The sequence below is a fragment of the Protopterus annectens genome, chromosome 8.part0 (assembly GCF_019279795.1).
Source record: "Protopterus annectens isolate FY-2018-M chromosome 8.part0, PAN1.0, whole genome shotgun sequence".
NCBI classification, from domain to species: domain Eukaryota; kingdom Metazoa; phylum Chordata; order Ceratodontiformes; family Protopteridae; genus Protopterus; species Protopterus annectens.
Genome location: NC_056741.1, coordinates 455,362,515 through 455,374,793, shown reverse-complemented (window position 1 = coordinate 455,374,793; position 12,279 = coordinate 455,362,515). Strand labels below are relative to the sequence as shown.

Sequence of the window (12,279 nt, the reverse complement as noted above, 5' to 3'; positions counted from 1 at the left end):
CTTCTCCAATGTCTCAGAACAAGACTTCAATGACCTAACTATGCACCTGCCATCCTAGCCCTAAACTGTGGGAATCATAAAGACCTCACCTCGTACTCATTATTTTGTGCTCAGCTTAAAGGTCATCTCAAGTGCAAGTCAATTTACAAATACTTTCCCTCTGGACAATTCACCTAATCTCCTACTTTCCCTTTTACTATATATATATATATATTTATATATATATATATATATTATTTTTATATATATACATATATACATACACACACACACACATGTATATATATATATATATATATATATATATATATATATATATATATATACACACACACACATATATATATATATATATATATATATATATACACACACACACAAATTATATATATATATATATATATATATATATATATATATATATATATATATACACACACACACACACACACACAAATATATATATATATATATATATATATATATATATATATATATATATATATACACACACACACACACACACACACACAAATATATATATTCACACAGGCGCACAAACACACAATATACATACATCACCTAATCCTTCACTCTCCCCTTAGTTTTATATATCAAACAATATGTGACATCTCATTCATATAGGTTCATAGGTTCATACTAGGCTATCTGCCCTAGGGCATTTATAAGCCTAGCCAGAGTGTGTTTGGCTTTCGCCACCCATTTTAAATTAATTTTGCTATGCCCTTTTTCGAGGTTAGTATACTGTGCCTCTGTCTAACAGTGACACAGAAGTGATACCCGGGGTAAACCTACGATCTCCCATCCACTCATCAAGATTCCTCTTGAAGAGAGTCAATGAGGGACTCTGCCTAACCTGGACTGGGATTTTATTCCAGAGTGAAGGGAGCCTCTGGGTTATGAATCTGTCCCTCCAGCATGTCCTATTTATTTCAGTGCTGAGGTTCAAGTCTCTCGAGCACATAGCTCGATGGGATTTGGATTTTCTGAGGTGCAGCATGTCCATTAATTCCGGGTTGGACATGGCTTTATACGTCAGGCACAGATCGCCTCTGAGCAGACAGTATGCCACTGAGTAGAGCTGGAGTTTCTTTAACCAGGCAGCATATGGCATCTGTTTGAGCCCTTTGATCCTCTTGGTGAGGTACTTTTGGGGTCTTTCCAGTTGCTGCAGGTGTCTGGTAAGGTACATCCCAAAAGGGGCATTGTACACAATTATGGGCCTGATGAGGGATGAGTAAAGAGGCACGATGACCTCCCCTGATCTAGATGTGAATCCCTTCATGATTAGGTGGACTATATAAAATGTTTTTCTAATCACTTTGGCCACGTGGTTGCCAAATGAGAGATTGCTATCAACTTGGGTCCCCAGGTCCCTAATTACTTCTTCTGTACTTAATGGATTACCACCTATGTGATAATTTGTGGGCACTTTGTTTTGCCAAAGGGGATGACTATACACTTTTGGCGTTTAGCTTGAGGCCATGGCTCTGGCACCAGTTGTCTGTTTCTATGAGGCCCTTTTGGAGGATGCTTGTGTCGGCTGGAGAGTCGATTATGGCGCCCAGTTTGCAGTCATCTGCGAACTTGGTCAGCCACAGTCCTTCCGTGTTGGCCTGTACCTCTGAAAAATATATACCGAACAAGAGAGGTCCCAGGACTGAGCCTTGTGGGACGCCACTTGTAACTGGTTTGGAGTCTGACATGGCTCCAGCAATTCTAACCATATGGGTTCTGTCCTTGAGCCAGTTTGCAACCCATCTAGTGACATAGGGGTTTATATTTAAGCTGGTGAGCTTATCTATAATGCCCGAGTGGGGTATTGTATCGAAGGCTTTTGCGAGGTCCAGGTAGGCTGTGTGGACTACCTTCCCCTCGTCAATGGCCTTGGTGACCGTTTCAAAGAAATCGACCAGGTTTAAGAGGCAGGATCTGCCCTTAACAAAGCCGAACTGGGTAGGATCCAGTGTCTGTAGGTCCCCAATATCTTTATTTATGAGGTCCATGATGATCCTTTCCATAGCTTTGCAGACCAAGCTAGTCAGGCTTATGGGGCGATAGTTTCCAGGATCCGCTGAGGCACCACCTTTGTGGAGAGGGACCACTGTTGCTGTACGCCACTCTTTGGGTACATATCCTGTAGTAAGGCTGAGACTGAACAGTAGTTTTATGCTTGGGTTTAGCTCTTCTTGGAGTTCATGTAGGACGCAGCCTGGGACACCGTCTGGTCCCATTGATGCTGTGTTTTTTGCTTTGGAGATGGCGGCTCTTACCTGAGCATATGAGATGTCAGGGGGGCAGCACTCTGCTGGGATAGATATTTGCCCTTTTGGTGGGAAGGGGGGGGGAGTTTGCGCTGAACCTGTCAGCTAGGATGTTGGCAATGTCTGTGGGTTTGATGTATTTTTTGTCTTTTTGGACTAATTCTGAGCATATCTGGGAATTCCCATCCAGGTTCCTAACATAACTAAAGAAAGCCTTGTGATTATCCTTAGTGTCCTGTGCAATTTTTCTCTCGAAGCTGGCCTTAGACGATTTTATGAGTGCCCGTAGTTTTTTGCTAATACTGATCAGAGATACCTTCCCTTTTTGGGATTTTGCTCTATCGTAGTAGCTTCCTCCTTCTATTGTATAGTTTGTTTATGGCTGGGGTCCACCAGACAGGATGTCTGCCTTTGAAGGATTGGGTCTTGGTTTTATTTGGGATTGCATGATCCGTGCATTCCTGAAGGTGTTCATAGAATGCGTTTATAAAGGATTCTGCGGTCTGGGACGCATTTTCCACAGGCTCGGGGGCTTTGAAGGATTCCACCTCGGTTTTGAGGAGTGTGAAATTTGTTTTAGAGAAGTTTTTCACTGTGGTTTTCTGGGCAGGGGGTGGGGGTGGGATATGAATATCCAGTGTGATTAGTTTATGGTCTGATCTTACCAGTGAGGGATACACTTCTGGTCTGGAGCATGGAGTCCCCATGTTGGTGATGATCAGGTCCAGTATGTTTTCCCCTCTTGTGGGAGTGGTAACAAGTTGTTCCATAGCACTTGAGTTTATAAATACTAGGAACCTTTGGGCTAGGGTGTTGGAGCTAGAGTAATGCTCCCAGTCTATGTTTGGGTAGTTGAAGTCACCTAATATAATGGTGTTTGGAGAGACCTTCATATTTTCCAGTGTTCTCAGGAAGGCCGAGTGGGGTTCCTGTGTTTGGGAGGGTGGTCTGTAGCAGGCTATAAACTGGAAGGCAGTTTTACCCACTGTTAGTTGCACATGGATAGTCTCTGATGCTTCGTGCTGTGCCACCAACCTGGAGGTGTGGGTATCTTTGACGAATATTGATACTCCCCCTCCTTTTGTGGTTCGGTCCAAGTTTTGGGGCCGAAAAGCATGGTATGAGGTATAACCTGGTAGTGCTGGGGTGCTCTCGGGAGCCTTGAACCAGGTTTCTGTTACTGCACAGATATTGATGTTCTCCATGCTACGGAGAGTTTTGAGTGCGTGCATCTTGAGGTTTAGACTTCTGGCGTTGAGTAGCATTACTCTTAGTTTCTTATCCCTTGTGATACCTATGGAGGTGGGTTTGTCTTTTGAGCCTTGCCTAAAAAAGGCACTATGGGGGAAGCAAGAGCCTTTGCCAATATCCGAAAGCCCAGGGGGTGACAGGTGCAAGCCATCCCTAGCGAACCATTGTGGCTTGTCAAGCATGTCATCCCAGGCTGACAGGCATTGGATCCCCTTTGAATGACACCAATACTTAAGCCAATTGTTGAAATTGATCATCTTGTCTTCATATTGTGGCATCATTCTTGGTGAGGGTAAGATGCTACTCAAGGTCAGGGTCATACCGGCCTGGGCTACATGCTCAGAGAGCTCCTCTATGTCTCTTTTCATGCAGTCCAGGGAGGTACGTCTCAGGTCATTCACACCAGCATGGACAATGACCGAGTCATATTTGTACTTGCCTTGGAGTGACCTGAGTGCTTGTGTTATGTGGCAGATCCTAGCGCCCGACAGGCAGCTCACCGTGACCTTCTCCTTGTTCAGCCTGGTGAGCGGGACGTCAGTGTGCCTGACGATAGAGTCGCCTATTACAAGTGTATCAGGTGTATTGTTTAGCCTTAAGGGCTGTGACTGTTCGGCACACTGGCTTTGTGAGCTATGTGTTGCACGTGTTTTGTTTTGGGGTAGCGGTTGCTTGGGTGTCTGCTTTGGAGGTCTCTGCTGCTTAGGCAGATTTTTATTTAGAGCCTCCGAGTATGTTTTTGTGCTATATATATATATATATATATATATATATATATATATATATATATATATATATTGTCTATATATAGTTAATTTCTGTGCCCTTAACTTACTATGACTTTCTTTTACACTTTGTGCTCTATCTCTTCACTATTTCACTCTTTACTACTACTTCACTCCTTACTCTACCCATCCTTTCCTACTATTCCCTGTACTGTCTACTGCATTTATTATTACTGCTAATGATTCACTGCTATCTACACACACAACTTTGCTTGTATTCATAATGCTTCTTGTTAAACTGCTTGTCTATTATCATTTTTATTTGCCTGAACTGAGGCTGAACTAGGTCCATTTGGATCACTGCTCTGCCATAGTTACCAAACTGAATAAATAAATAAATAAACATAGACTTCTATTCTGTAGTCTCTAGAGGTTTGCCTGGCTATACCAGTGGAAAGGAGAACCTATACCCGAATGGCAGGTGAAGAACCAATACCAGAGGACCTTGTGATAACCTCTGACCATCTTCTGCAAAGAACTGTATATAACACACACACAGTCATTTTTTCTTAATGGCAAGAAAAAAAAATCTTAGAAGTCCAGTACTTCTGGAAATCTAACTAGATATTTGCTTTCAAAATCACAAATCTAGGATGTGGGCAAATAATTCTCAACTTTGATGAGAAAGCTTGCAAGTGGTACACGACGGGGAAAGGCCTGAGAAGAACCCCACTCCACCCTCTTCAAGAAAGGAGTCAAATCCAGTTTTCCAGTGGAGGAAACTCGGGCAAAATTCCTCAAACAACATGACTTATACCCCTCAAGATTGAAGTACTGTATGGAGGTGGGTCTGGGACAGACTCAGCTTTAGCTTCACTTCTGGGATCATTTTCAAAAAAAAGTAAAGGGACAGCCTCTCCTGTATACTATGTACTTAGAAGCAAGCATATAACATAGATAGACCTGTTGCTTAGGCACAAAAAGAAAATTAAGAGGTAGAGGCTATAAAATTGCCAAAGAGGTACCAGGCCTAATCTGATCCCTCCTTACTATAGCTCTTTATGCCTCATACTAAGCATCTCCTAAACACAATGACCCTCTGAACACTTCTTTGATTAATGAAGTTTATGGCACTTACCTTCTAACTCCATTAATGCAAAACAGCAAGAAACACCTACAAACTCAACTAGCACTACAAAAACAGTGATGACGGCAGCTAATATACAAATATTCATGTAGAGCAGCATAGTTAATGGCAGTCTCAATTTACTACCTGGCAACATTAAAGCTACTGTGTAGGTATAACAGGCTAATGCCTTTTATTTGGGAACTGAAAATGCATACTTTCTTTTAATGACTGTAAAAAAAGGTGGAGCACTGAAAGTGGCAGCAAAGAAATGGGCCTGAATATTCCCTTAACCAGCAAAATACATTGTGGGTAATGGTGTCATAGCTCTGCTAACAAGAGAAACAGAAATCCGTCAGAAGTTTGTGAATAGACATGTTAAACAAAGCTATTTTTTAGGCATCCCTCAGGCTTCAGACTAGAACAACTACTCACTCTTTGCTCTGGCTTTAACCTTACAGTTTCTTTCCTGATGTAGAATACTGTTTAATTGTGTTTTATTATCTACTTACTTATATAAATCACATTTAGGTAGGTACCCTGTTCAGGCCATTAAGATATTCTGCACTGTAACACTTTCAGAAATGACTAACTGCATAATCAGAACTCAAATATTTCACAAATGCAGTCTTTCATGCAACACACGCGCACACGCCTAAATGCATGTATTCATGTACGCGTATACACAGTCTGAGGAATATATTAATTATTAATGAGGAAAAGCAACTATAATACAAAATGTGTTATTCATTGTAAAAACCTAGAAAGAAAAGTTCTACTAAAGTGTCAAAAAGAAAATGCTGGTCCTTACGCGAGAACTCTTTTTTCCACAATAAAGGTGAGAGAATTTACAACACCTTGCCGAACATGACTCTCCAAAGCCGGACAAAAATGAGGAATTATCTGGAGCAAAAATAGGAAAAAGAACAGCAAAAGAATAAATTACACCACTGTATTTAAACTAAACACAATGCTTAAAAAATCTTAATATGCAACGATAAAGGAACAATTAATTTATAATCTTATCAGTAAAAGTATCACTGTGTTATCAGTAGAAGTAACTTGCTTTTCATACAGCCCTTTAAGATAATCTCAAACTGTGCAACACTCTTAACTTTTTCTGCATTAAAAATCAAACAAATTCCATTTCTGTTACTCTGGCATTTGCAGCTGAACACTCACCTAGAAGACATTTATATCATCCCTTTGATCTAATTTAATTATGTACTACTGTTTTTAGCAGTAAAATATCTAAATTATCTGCTTGCTTACTACAAACTTCACATTTTCAAATCGGTAGGCATGCAATCAAAAATATATTTTGGGTATTTTGAAGGCCTGCACATACAAACCGCAACAGCACTAGGTCCTGGCACAAACTAGGTTAGAATGTAAGACATACAATACAGTACACATGTGAGTAAGATACTTCACTGTAATAGACATTTGAGAAATGGTCACTCTAACAGCAAATCGTAACATTAGGATTTGACTGCACCTACCTTGCATGTTTCCCACACATTTTTAAAATAGCAGCCCTTTATCTCCATGCTTGTCTTCTATAGTACCCTGTTAGATGAGCAAGTCATTCTAATAAAAATTAAAGTTATAAAATTATTATAACGATATATCCTTGTTGTCTGCTTCTATCCTACTCAACATATGGGTCTTCGGATTTGAACTGATCAGACTTCGGCCACTCTGAGACTTTGGATCCAAGGCTCAGGCTCCTCCTCTTACCCATGAATCCCCTCCTAGCACTGAATTACTTCAGAGTGAGTTTGCCTACTTCCTGTAACAAGGACAATTACACCACCACAAAAAAGAACACTTCCTAAGAAATCCCCCCCCCCCCATTCTGGATAGGAAGCACTTCTGCTCACTGTGGACTGGGGGAGAAGAGAGAACAAAAGGTAGACCCTGAGAAACTATCAGAGAGCCCATGCACCACAGAATATGGCTCCTGCAGGTCTGGGTCAGGCTCATGGGAAATATCACTGACCAATGGACTGCAAGAGTTCACTGTAATACTCATGTAAAATCTGTCTACAGGGACTAAAGTGATGGAGGTTACAACTGAGCCAAGAAGGTGCAAAATGCACCTTGCTGGGGCCTTTTGATGCAAGAGTTCTGGCAAAGCTTGATGTCAAAGTGGGTGAATCCTCAATTCTAGTAATATGGCTATCTGCAGCTTAGTATCTAGATGGGCTCCAATGAACTTTATTATTTGGACTGGTTGTAGTTTTGACTTTGTGAGGTTGACAGTTATACCCATCCGGAAACAAATGTGGAGCAAGGAGTCCCTGGCTTGAATAAGAAGATTCAAGTCTTGCTGTCTGAGATAAGCTGCAACCAAAGCCATGCACTTTGTGAGAACACCCAGGGGGGATGTGTTGACAGCAAAAGGCATGGCTCTGAATTGGCATTGACTGGTTCCCAGCTGAAAGTGAAGAAACCTCCTGGAGCCTTTTGATATGATAGTACCTGTTCTGGGGGTCTATCAAGCACATCCACTCGTCCTTCCTCAGTAACAGCAAGATAGACTGAATCATAAACATCCAGAATTTTGTCTGTTTTACATAAGATTAAGGTGACTGAGGTCCTCATTTTTCTTTGGCACAAAAAAAACCCTTGAATAGACTCCAGACCTCTGCTGATCGAGAGGGATCTCCTCATTTGTTTAGCAGCTTTTATTTCCTGTGCTGCTGCCTTCTCCTGTGTGGGTGTGACATCAGGAAGTTTTCTCAAACAAGAGGGATGACAAAGAAGAGAGCTCGAATAGCCACTGGTTATGATTCTCTGCACACATAAATCTAGGGTGATGGACATGGCATACAGAGACAAACACCTCCCAACTGCCTCCAGAGTGCAGCAATCTGACAACCATTCAGGAGTGCTGAAAAGGCCTGTTGGAGGAGGATCCTACACGCCTTGATTTTGTGAGCCACCTCTGCTCTGGGGGCAACATCTATTATGGTTATTCCTCCTTCTGCTTCTGGGGGGTCTATTGCTAAAAGCATCAGAGGCAAAGCTGTGAGACTTTGGAAACCAAAATTTCTTAAGAGGGCCCACTGAGGAATAGAAAAGCATATCCCAATGGCAAATGTGTCTTGCCATACTCTTCACTTCTAGACAGCCCAAACAATGAGGACCAGTCATAACAGGCATTAATGAAAGACATCGTGAAATGTTTTGCTAGTCATAGAGATGCATCCAGGTGTGCCAGCTAACAGCTGCTCCACAGCCTGCCTCTCTTGATGTGCTACTGACTGTGTTAGAAATAATGCACATGGGCACATTTGACAGGGACTGAACGGAACCCAGCTGCCTATCAACTGATTTCCTATCTTCTGCAGAAAAGGATCAGGAGAAGGATTTGGATAATTCTTGAATTACGTCCTTCTGAAAGTGCGCTACCTGGGTCAAATAATTCAGCACCCTGAAAGCAAAGGTTGCCGAAGTATATACTAAATACTAAAACTACATACTAAAAACCCCAAACAATTCTGGAACTCTGTAAACTCACTTCTCAACCCAGGCTCCAAGAGTAACCCATGCCCTGATCCAAGTAAATCTGACCTCGAATTAGCCTCACAATTTAACTCATTTTTATAGAAACAATATCTGACCTGACCAAGACTTTTCCCAACAATAATCCATCGCTCCTTCATTCTTCTCCTTCTAAGCTCCCTAATAACTTCCCCCTATGTTTGAGCTCAAACCCGTCTCTACAAATTTCATAAAGACTTTTATTCAGACTTAAACCCTGCTCCAATGCACCTGATAACATTCCCTCCTCCCTCCTAAAGTCTGCTGCTGATAGTATAGCACTCCCAATTAGTATCCTTATCAATAGATCCATAAAGGAATCCTATGTCCCTAAACTCTGGCGTTCTGCCTTTATTCTTCCTCTCCACAAGGGAGGCAAAAACACTAACATCTCAAACATCTGCCACATTGCTCTTCCCTCACCAATCTCCAAAATCCTAGAAAAATGCATCCACCTCCAACTTATGCCTTTTCTGACCCCAAACCAACTTCTTACCCTACCTAACATGGTTTCTGCCTAGGGCATAGAACTATAACCGCACTACTCTCCTTCTTAGAAACTGTCAATCAAGTCCGAGATTCCGGACACTTAGTATCTACAGTTCTATTAGATCTCATTAAGGCATTCAACACCGTTTCCCATAAGCACACTCTCTATCATCTCTCAAACCTACATCTCTCCCAAAACACTTTATCCTGGTTCTCAAGTTACCTGTCAGATAGAGCTCAGGCTGTGAAATGGAAGGAAGCCACTTCATCTTTCTTACCCACACCAACCGGCATACCACAGGGGTCCATCCTCGGATCTATGCTTTTTAATATCTTTATCAATAATTTTCACTCTGCTATTCCTGACACTAAAGTCATTCAATATGCAGACGACTCAACTTTAGTCTGCTCTGCCTCTAATCTCCCTGAACTGCTAACTAAAACCCAAACTGCCTTCTTAACTACTGAGACTTGGATGCGCCAAAATCACCTCTCTCTCAACACAAACAAATTGAAAATACTATTCCCTCCCTCAAAAACTTTCTCATATGACAAAAGTTCCTTTCAGTGCCTTAGCCAAACCAACTCTCCTATCGAAGTGGCTACCTTCGCCAAACTTCCCGGCGTTACTATAGATGAACACCTTAAGTTTGATATCCACATTCAACAAAATATAAAGAAAACCCATCACTGTCTTACTCTCCAATCTCTGAACTGGCTAGAACTCACAAATTACCTAGACTACCTCCAATTTACCACTGCACACAGACTCATATTTCACCCAACAAAATGCCCTGCTCTAACAAACATTCTTCCTCCCTACACCCCTAATAGAACTCTCAGATCTGAACACCAAAACTTAATTACTATCCACAAACCTAAACGACCTGCTGGCCAACTTCTCCTTTCTTTCTCCATAGAGAAGAAATGGAATTCACTCCCTTCCACACTAAGGACAACACCAAACTCAGATAATTTCAAAACCCAGCTATTCACATACCTGTCCTCCAAATGGAAATGTATCTGCTTTCACCCTACCTAATTCTGTTTAAGTAAATGCCCCTGGGAGGATTTCCTCCTGTGTTTCTAAGCTCTCTATAACTCCCATAGCTATTTCCCAAATTATTTCAATCTATGTAAATACTGTAAATAGTTTCTTACTTTAAATGAATGAATGTATGTCTAAATGAATCTGTACAGTATAATCCATATGGTCTGTCACAATGAACTAAGTTGCTCATGCTTTGTATTGAATTCATATATTTGTAACTTGTTCTTTTAACTGTAACTAGACTTTGTATTCTGTGTTATGGAGCTTTTCTCCCCGGGCCTCCACTGAAAACGGGCTCTCTGGGCCCAGTGGACTTCCCCGGTAATCAAACTAGAAATAAAATAAATAAATAAATATGGCCATTTTCTAAACCTGTCCAATGCTCTGGACTCCCTGTTAGGTGGATAAACAGCAGAAATCTCTAAAGCAAGCTCTTAAGCTCTTTCTTGTTGGCCGCTGCTATCACCATAGAATCTACAGCAGGACTCTTGTTTCAAAAGAGTCCAACTTTTAGAGAAACTACAATTTTATCGGGTTTTCAGGGGATTAGTTCAACCACATCCAGTTCATTCCAGATCCTCCTTGAAACCAGGTCTACCAGATCATCAGCAGGAGGGAATACATATTTCTCCTGATTGGGGAGAAAGTTGGATCACATCCTTTCTGCTCAAGTAGCTCAAGGATCTCACCAAAGCTGAAATCTTCAAGGGGGGGATCTGGGGGATGCCTCCCTCTCACTAAAATCAGTATTGTCAGTAAGGGACTTCTGAGGAGAGACAACTTGCCTCTTTTTGCATGCATGTTTTCGGTGTTCTTCCCAAGCAGGATGCTCTGGAGAACACTCTGAAGCAAATGGAGACTCCATGGTGTGAACTGCCTCCAGACTTCGAGGAAATGGCTGCCCCAACATGACAGGAAGAGAGGAGAGAGAACTCAAAGAACTCTGTGGAGGCACGGGCAGTTCCAAGTGAGGAAAGTGCACCTGTTTCCCAGGTTACGAGAGTACTCTTTTGAAGTTCTTGAATGCTATGAAGGGTCCTGACATAGCCCCTGTAGGTTCCAAGGAACCTGACAAAGGCAAGCTCTGTGAACGCACTTGGGTCTACTTTATTTGACTGAAGTCAGAGAATATCGAATACAATATTCTTGACAGGAGTACAACGAAAGCGCAAAACATCGAAAATGTAAACGGAAATCTCCGTAGGTGGAGATTTCCATTTACTTCAATATATTGCGACCTCGGAGTTGGTATATTTAAGTAGCGGGGGGTGTGAGGGGGGTTTACATTTTTTTTGTGTGTATTTTTTTTTTTTTTTTTGGAATTCGATTGTTTAATAGTTCGATGCATATGGTTCGATCCATATGCATTCAAGCTATTAAACATTCGAGATCCTAAAGGAGACCCAACGCACTTGGCTCATCTCCAAAGGAGATGCCATGAGTTGATACACTGAGAGGAAGGACTGATCCAAAAGCATCAGAGTCAAACCTGTCCCCACAACACCAGCTCCAAACCATTAGTTCATAGATCCATTCAGATCAGAGGCACCGAGTCAATTCGGTCAGAGATATAGTCGTAGTAGACAAAGATGAGTCCTTTCAGTTCCAACACGGACATTCCTCAGGGTCCACTCAGATCCATGGGTCCTGAACCAAAAGGTCAGACTGGGGAAGGAATACAATCAGTGGGGAAGAAATGGCAAGTCCTTACCCTGCCACAGAAGTTGGTACTAGGAGAACCCCCAAGCTGGATTGGGGTCCTCAAATTTCTTCTTCATTTTATCAACATCAGCATCAGTCTCC

The 12,279-nt window shown here is 41.7% G+C and overlaps 1 protein-coding gene across 3 annotated transcripts in view; it reads right to left on the bottom strand.

Moving 5' to 3' along the window:
- INTS3 (integrator complex subunit 3) overlaps positions 1–12,279 on the bottom strand; it is a 2,345,436-nt gene that overhangs the window by 1,536,424 nt on the left and 796,733 nt on the right. For all 3 annotated transcript variants that reach the window (XM_044079970.1, XM_044079971.1, XM_044079972.1), the window contains one exon: positions 6,199–6,290. In XM_044079970.1, the coding sequence (XP_043935905.1) occupies positions 6,199–6,290 (92 nt within the window). The remainder of the gene's footprint in view (positions 1–6,198; positions 6,291–12,279) is intronic.